The sequence below is a fragment of the Lipotes vexillifer genome, unplaced genomic scaffold (assembly GCF_000442215.2).
Source record: "Lipotes vexillifer unplaced genomic scaffold, Lipotes_vexillifer_v1.1 scaffold457, whole genome shotgun sequence".
NCBI lineage: Eukaryota > Metazoa > Chordata > Mammalia > Artiodactyla > Lipotidae > Lipotes > Lipotes vexillifer.
In genome coordinates, this window is record NW_006781006.1 from 844,289 (window position 1) to 852,880 (window position 8,592).

An 8,592-nucleotide genomic window follows, 5' to 3' on the forward strand; every position below is an offset into this window, starting at 1 on the left:
ACAGCAGCAAGTCTTGAACATTTTCAGATTTGTCTCCAGATAGAATGGCTGCCTGGAGAGCTGCACCATAAGCAACAGCCTCATCAGGGTTGATGCTCTTATTCAGTTCTTTCCCATTGAAGAAGTCCTGTAGAAGTTTCTGAATCTTGGGGACGTGGTTTGAACCACCCACCAGGACAATATCATGGATCTGAGACTTGTCTAGCTTGGCATCCCGAAGGGCTTTCTCCACAGGGTCCAGTATGCCACAGAACAGGTCAGCATTCAGTTCTTCAAATCGGGCATGGGTAACTAAGATGTAGAAGTCGATTCCTTCACAGAGGGAATCAATCTCAATACTGGCCTGGGTGTTGGAAGAGAGAGTGTGCTTAGCACGCTTACAAGCAGTACGAAGGTGACGGACAGCCCTCTTGTTCTCACTGATGTCCTTCTCGTGCTTGCGCTTGAATTCTGCAATAAGATGGTTGACCATCCAGTTGTCAAAGTCTTCTCCACTTAAGTGCATATCTCCAGCTGTAGATTTGACCTCAAAGATTCCGTCCTCAATAGTGAGAATTGACACATCAAAAGTGTCACCACCTAAATCAAAGATCAGCACATTTCTTTCTGCTCCAACCTTTTTGTCTAAGCCATAGGCAATAGCAGCAGCAGTTGGCTCATTGATTCTAAGTACATTGAGCCCAGCAATAGTTCCAGCATCTTTGGTAGCCTGACGCTGAGAATCATTAAAGTAAGCGGGTACTGTGACAACAACATTGGTAACAGTCTTCCCAAGGTAGGCTTCTGCTATTTCCTTTATCTTTGTCAAAACCATGGATGACACCTCCTCTGGATAAAAACTTTTTGTCTCTCCCTTGTATTCTCCTTGAACCTTAGGCCTGCCTGCATCATTCACCACCCTGAAGGGCCAATGCTTCATACCAGACTGGACAACAGCATCATCAAAACTTCGTCCAATGAGGGGTTTGGCATCAAACACCGTGTTGGTGGGATTCATTGCAACTTGATTCTTTGCAGCATCACCGATCAATCGTTCGGTATCAGTAAAGGTCGACATAGCTAGGTGTAGTTCGGTTCCCCTGATCATTGGCAATTATTTCCACTTTTCCGTGCTGGAAGACACCCACACAAGAATAGGTGGTGCCAAGATCAATGCCAACTGCAGGTCCCTTAGACATGGTTGCTGGAGCACAGGCCCGGGTCCACTGGAGGAGAAAACAGCAACCTATAGAGCTGCTGTTGCGTTCAGCGAGCTGTGAGTCTTTCTAGTGAATTATGGAATCTGAGGATGGTTTTGGGAAACCCTCAAACTTAGTTGTTTTCAGAAATGAGGATGATCTTCTCTCTAACTTTGTAGTTGGACCTTAACTCCTTGCCTTTGGAGTCAAAAGCCTTATTTAGCATTGGCAATTGGGAGGAGTGTGCCCTTACCTTACAGTTTAGCTAACTCCAGGTACCATCCCCACTATTTATTACTTCTTCCTCAAAATTCTGAAAAAACCTTGCATCATCTTTGTCATCTTTGGTGATTTTGGGAATGGAAGAAAGAAAAGAAATATTTGTCAGGTACTTATTTGTTTTGAGCTGTGGGTGAAATGCCATTGAAATGGTGCAGTTTAACTTCTTTCAGGGAGATGTAAAGAAAAGTTTGCCCTTGATACTTGTATGGTTAATTTGCTCCACAAATGCTTGTGTCCAGGCATTGTTCTAAATGCTTTATGTGTATTAACTCATTGACCGTTGAGGCAGACTTTATTATTATTATTTCCATCATCACACAAGTGAGCAAACTGGGGCCACGGCAATGAAATAACCTGCATAAACTCTCACAGCCAACAAATGATTGAGCCAGGCAGAAACTCAGGCTCCAGAACTGTAGCCCCTTTGTTATTGAGGCTGTGGATTAAAAATCTCGAGTCTTAGATTAAAAGACGCCGAGTCTAGTGGGGAAGACAGACTTATAAGCAAACAATATTATCATACAAGTTCTACAATAGAGTGCAGAAGTCGGAGGAACAAATCTGAGTTGCTTCAACTGGAAAATTGAGATAGATTTTACTTAGCCCTCTTCCTTGTGCTTTAGAACCAGTCCACCTCCACATCTGTCAATTCTACCCTCTACCTCACCCCCAAATTATCTGGAAGCAATTCTTTGTTGCGAATATCTTTTCCCAGACTGTAACTTGTCCTTTAACTTTGTCTGCAATGTCTTTTGTTAGACAGAAGTCTGAAAATTTAATTTAAAATATTTTTTATATCACCCTACTACAAGTAAAAAAGACATTATATTTTCTTCCCAAAAAAAAAAATTGCTCTTCACATTTAGGTGTTAGGTACACCATTTGTTAGATCTTGAATTTACTTTTGGGCACTGCATGTGCTAAGAATACCGTTTTATATTTTTTCCCCTTATAACATTGGCTCAGCTCCAATGATCTGCAATCCATGTATTTATGGTCTATTTCTGGGTTTTCTATTCTGGTCCTTTGGTGTGTCCATTTTCACAGCAAAAAACACAATTCACAAACATAATTTTACAACAACAAATTTAACACAAAATTAATAAATAAATGTAATTTTATAATAATATAGATATAATAAAAATATCATAAATATAACTTTATGTTAAAGCTTTATATTAGATAGAACAAATGTTCCTATCTTGCTCTTAAAAATTATCTTGGCCATTCTCGTCCTTTTCCTTGAGAGAGGACAGCTTAAGAAATGTATCAACATATCAGAGACACACACATACACACATACACATATGTGTTGAATCTTGATCAATGTTCCATTGATTTTATAGATTAATTATTTGGGAGATTTATAATTTTAGAATATTGGATCTTCCTGTCTTTGAACATGGTATTCCACTTATTTCAGGCTTCCTTAATGTTTTCCAATAGTTTTCTAATTTTCTCCATATAGTTTGTGTACACCATTTTTTCGGCTTTTTTTTCTGTAGGTAACTTATTGTTATCTTAAAGTTACCTCTGTACACCGTATGTTTTTTGACTAATGTTTACTAACAGTTAGATATTGGTATAAAGAAATGCAATTGATTTTTATATGTCATTCTATATCTAGCTCCCTTACTCAGCTCTCTTATTAAATCTGATAACTTGCTTATCAATTGCTTTGAGTTTTAAATATAAATATGTTTTCTGTGAATTATGGTTATCTTATTTTTATTTTTCTAATCCCTATGCTTCTTATTTCTTTTTAGTTTCTTATTGCTTTGCTTAAGACCTCCAGTGCAAAATCAAAGAGAAGCAGAGGTAAAGGGTGCCATGATTTCCTCCTGCTGGTGTTACACCTTGTACAATCCCCTCTCCTTGAGTGTAGGTGGGACCTGGCACTTGCTTCTAGACAATAGAATCTGGCAAAGGCACTTGCTTCTAGACAATAGAATCTGCCACTCCCATGATTAAGTAAAACAAAAAAAGTAAAAAGTTAACTAAATTAACTTAGTTAATTAAGTTAATTATTTTAGTTAATTGATATAGTAGTTAATTTTAGTCAATTAAAAAGTTCTTGTGGAGAATTTAAAATTAAAAAATTCTCCTTGTGAGTTTGAAGACATAAGCTGCCATATTGTTGTGAGATGGTCACATAGGAAGGAATTGCAGGTGGTCTATAGGAGTTGAGACTGTACCTAGCCAGTAAGAAAATGGAACCTCAGTCACACAACTGTCAAAATATGTAATCTCACTTCCTTGTGGTGTGTAATTCTTTTTATTTATTATTGGATTCGATTTGTTAATATTTCATTGAAAATTTTTGCATCATATTTATGAGGGCTGTAGTTTTCCTTCCTTGTAATGTCTTTGTCTGGTTTTGGTATTAGGGTAATACCTGCTTCATAGAATGAGCTAGGAAGTATTCCTTCTGCTTCTGTTCTCTGAAAGAGATTTATTATAATTTCCTCCATAAATGTTTGGCAGAATTCACTAGGAAACACATCTGGGCATGGTACTTTCAGTTTGGGAAGGTTATTAATTATTGGTTCAATTTTTTAAATGGTTATAGTCCTGTTCAGTTTGTTTTCCCTTGTGTGAGTTTTAGATTGTGCCTTTTAAGGAATTGGTCCACTTCATCTAGGTTATCTAATTTCTGGAGATAGAGTAGTTAATAGTATTTCTTTATTATTATTTAATTTCTGTGGGATCTGTAGTGATGTCTCCTCTTACATTTCTGTTATTAATAATTTGTGTCTTCTCTCTTTTTCCTTCCTTAATCTGGCTAGAGGCTTATCAGAGGACTATTGATCTTTTCAAAGAACATTTTTTGGTTTCATTTATTGTGTCTCTACTTTTAATAATTATTAAGTAGTAGTTTCTTTCATTCTTTCTAAATCAGTCTTGAATTTCTTTTAAAAGCCCAAACTTAGTGTGAATTTAGCACTTGTGTTTTTGTCGGCAAACATATGCAGAAGCCTGCCTGCAATTTATACTCATATAGTTCTCATGTGCACAAATGATTCAGTGGTCACATTATGTATTTAAATACTCATCTCCTAATCCCTAAGGCACTGACTTCACTTAAAGTTGCTATAATATCTAATTAATCTTTGTAATATCTTCCATTTTGAGCTCAAATAATTTTTTTTTTCTGGCTAAGAGCCAGTTTAAGAGATGTGACCAAAATGTACCTTGTCATAAGCAGGGGTGTCTAAAATACATGTCATATTTTCAATAATGGACTTAGCTCACAAAATGATTATCTCTGCCACATCACTTTTTAAGACTCGAGAGAAAATATTAGGAATATGCTGTCTGCTGTCCAGCACCTGATTATTGAACTAATAATGTTCCAAGTATGTCATTTATCACAGAAGTAATTTTTTAAAAAACCTTATATGCCACTGAGTTCCCTGAAATCTACTATATAATTGAATATCTTAATTTTTCCTCCCAGAAAGCGCCCTTAGAGATTATTTAATTCAATCCCCTCCTTTTATGTTTAAGGAAATAGTGTCAGAGAAATAAATGATGTGCTCCAGACCATAGAGCTGAAGCCTGGTTAGGTTTCCCTCGCCCTAAGCTCTGCTCATTAAGGAGCCCTGAATAAGTCTTAACTGTGACTAACCTGTCCCCATGCATGTTGCTTTACCTGAAGGAAGTGTGGGGTTTCCAGGGTTAGCTGCTGGTTTGCACGCTTGTAATCAGTGCATAGGAGTAGCTGCTGACATAGAGCATGTGCCACATACAGCCTGTCCTTCTTCATAAGAAAAGTCCTTGGAACTGAACTCCTCTGTTCCAACTTGATTCTCAAATACTTGCAATTTTGCAGTACTGGTTGATAGGACCACTGAACTTTGTTCCTAGAAGATTTGAGCTCTTCAAAAGGAATTTCATCCAGGCCAACATGTTCATCATATTGTCTGATGTTTTTAATAATGGGTGATAAAGACCTTTTCTAAGTGAAACCTCAGCTTGACCTGAGCTGGTTTCTAACTCCCTGTCTCAAATCATATTTTGAGCTGCAATGCTAATGTGGGTACGTGTACCACATCTGCAATTTTGCTGGATCCTATAGAGAGTCTAAAACCCATACGGCCCCGCTCATCTTCTCTTTCATTTAACAACCAGAACTGAAGAGTCTGGCAAAAGAAGAACTCCTCTGAGATTTTCCCTTGCCAGTCATCTGTGTCCTCTTGTTCTGGGTCTTGTATGTAGGAACTTTTTGGACAAAGAACCACAGACCAACAAATTTCAGAAGGCATTTTCCTGATATGATTCCTGGGCATGCTCTGATAACTTACCCCAAACACTTATTGGGCAATGGGGCTCAGCTCCTGAGTTCTAGTCCTGTAATTGACAAAGCCAAACTTCTGTTGTGTCCCACATGTTGCTGTGGCTGTCCTGTTTTCTTTTTTTTTGTGGTACGCAGGCCTCTCACTGTTGTGGCCTCTCACGTTGAGGAGCACAGGCTCTGGACGCGCAGGCCCAGTGGCCATGGCTCACGGGCCCAGCCCCTCCCCGGCATGTGGGTTCTTCCCGGACTGGGGCACGAACCCATGTCCCCTGCATCGGCAAGCGGACTCTCAACCACTGCGCCACCAGGGAAGCCCTGTGGCTGTCCATTTTTATAGACTAACTGCTCCTCAATGCCTAATTTCATGGTTTCCTCTGCTGTAAATAACCACAGAGGAGAAGAATCTAAAGCAAATACAGTAAGGCTGCTTGTTTTGACCAAATTGACAATTAATTAATTCCACCTGCTAGAAGTTGCAGTCAACACCTGCAGCAAGAGCAGCATCTTCTGGATGAACAGAAGAAATGAAAAAAGTGGGGAATGGGTCTGAGATCTTGGTGCATAGGCTTCATGGCTGTGTATCCAGGGACTGATATTTATTTCCAGGTGTATGTAAGAAACTCTCAGACAATAAAAGCTAAACAGCACTCGTGTATGGGAGAGTAGGAGGAAACCTTTAATTACATCTATCTTCAAATGCAAGATGGAGATGGAAATCTCAGCACCTGGCATATTTCAGAAAGCGTGGGACGAATGGCCACCTCCATTCTGTTCATGTGTATGCCTTTCAAGAGAACCACGTTTCCAGCAGGAGTTCCTGTGAACATGAAAGAATCCACAGGATTCTTTCCCATAGCATGTGTGCATGTGAGTGACATTGAACTTGAATTGAGAATGGAGGCTGAAAAGGCAAGGCAACAAGATCGAAGAGGAGCTATGCCAAAGCTGGATATGGCTGACTGTTTATGACAGTGAGACCACCACTCCCCCTCCACACTGCCTTCATTAGCTTCTACTAATTGTAGATGTATCTCCTGGGAGAAATTTCTCTTTTTTATTTATAATTCCAATTGATTGAGTGACTGAATGCATACACACATGCACACACACAGCATCTCCTCTCATTACAGAGAAGCTCATTCTCATGGCCTCCACCTTTGGGGCAGGGACGGTGATGCCTCAGCTTCCTGGTGAACCTTACTCATGCTGTGTGGTGGCCTTGTGCTCTGTCCCTGTGGAGCAGCTGCTGCGTAGCAGTGCATAATTCTTGGGGCCGTGACTTGTTTTTCTTTCATTTATTTTACTTCCTATATTCTCCTTAAATGAAGAAAAAAATCTTGGCATATGGCCTATCTTAAAAAAAAGCTGTTCTGGTTTCCATTTCTAAGAGAATTTTGGCAGTAAAAGTCACAGTGCTGGATATTTTACTGCATGTATCAATCAAACACTGTGCATATGGAAACAGTCCTATCTAGATAAACCCTCAGAGCAATCACTGTTCACAAGAAGCCATTTTGGAAAAAGGATTTTCTAACCCAAAGTGTAGCAAAAAATAAACCTATAAGGAATGGGAAAGAGGAATGTTTCAATGACTGAGAGGAATGATACACTTTTCTAGTTCATAAAAATAAAGACGGTCACTCGGTGGCAGTCAGGTTTGATAAATCTTATTTTTAAAATCAGGAATCCACTGTTTGCAAATCCAGACACCAAATTCAAACCATTTTAATAAAAAAAAAGGGAATTTATTTTAAACATTCTTGGTTCTCTCAGGGAATTTAAGGAAGAATTGAAGACTCCAGCTATAGAAATGGCTGGGATGCAGATGGGACCCCTTTACAACTGGAACAATCACTCATGCTGCTGCCTGGCTTTCTCCATGTGGCAGAAACAGTGGCATGAGTTCCCCTCTTCACCAATGAGAAGAGACTGATCTAACTCCTTCTGTCCCAAGTCCAAATGTGCAGTGTGGGACTTGCAGGCACAGTTTGATACGGGTGCTCACCTCAGAACAACCTGCTGTAGCAGGAGAGATGGGACACTAGATGGGCCTCATTGGGATCTGGTGCCCACCTCTGGGTCAGTTGACTGTGGGTGGAAGGTGGGGGTCATACTGCACTTATATGGAAGTTCCCTTGATAGCCCTGTGGATCCAGGAAAGACTGAGCAGAAAATACCATAGGTGTTGTGTACACAGCTCAACACTATTTGGAGAACTGCCTTTCAGTGCTTGTTTTCCTTACAACTTTGCTGATTATAGGAAAATAATGTTTCCTCAACTTAGTATGGAATGGAACCAACATTTGTGTTTGTGCCTGGGGGATATTTTTGGCCCTAAGAGGTTAGGCTCACACTCTCCCAGGAGTGAGCTCTGATGGCATTAAATATAGGTCTTAGTAAGAACCAGATACAAATGGATGTTAGCCAACATCATGGCTTGAAGAGTATTGTGTTTCTTCTAATTAAATGTTCTTAGGCAGCATCTGGGCTGAGAAAATGCTCGAATCAAAGATCAGCATCTTAGAGCATGCTGATTTTCATTGAACTGTGAGCTGGGATTCATTGCCACACACCTCTTCCTGTCACTTGTGAGTTACTGCTCTCTGCTGTTTCCATCTTTATAAAGTGTGGCCAACATGGCACATTCTCAACACACTCCATTCCCCTTATGACTCTATGCAAACAAGGATGGGCACATTGGTATAAACATTTGAAAGCTTCTCATCCCTAACTTGAAGATTATCAGGGTGACTGGTTAATAATTCCCAATTTGCTTTATTATAGGAACATTCATTGGAATCATCGAAAGCAATGCAATATTCTAATAATGTCAGC

The 8,592-nt window shown here is 39.5% G+C and overlaps 1 protein-coding gene across 1 annotated transcript in view; it reads right to left on the reverse strand.

Annotated features, from left to right (window-relative positions):
* The window catches only part of LOC103081939 (heat shock cognate 71 kDa protein-like), a 1,953-nt gene extending 775 nt beyond the window's left edge, over positions 1 to 1,178 (reverse strand). Inside the window, 2 exon segments of the mRNA XM_082930994.1 lie at positions 2 to 1,051; positions 1,053 to 1,178. Of these exon segments, the coding sequence (XP_082787120.1) occupies positions 2 to 1,051; positions 1,053 to 1,178 (1,176 nt within the window).
* Positions 1,179 to 8,592: the final 7,414 nt, after the last annotated feature.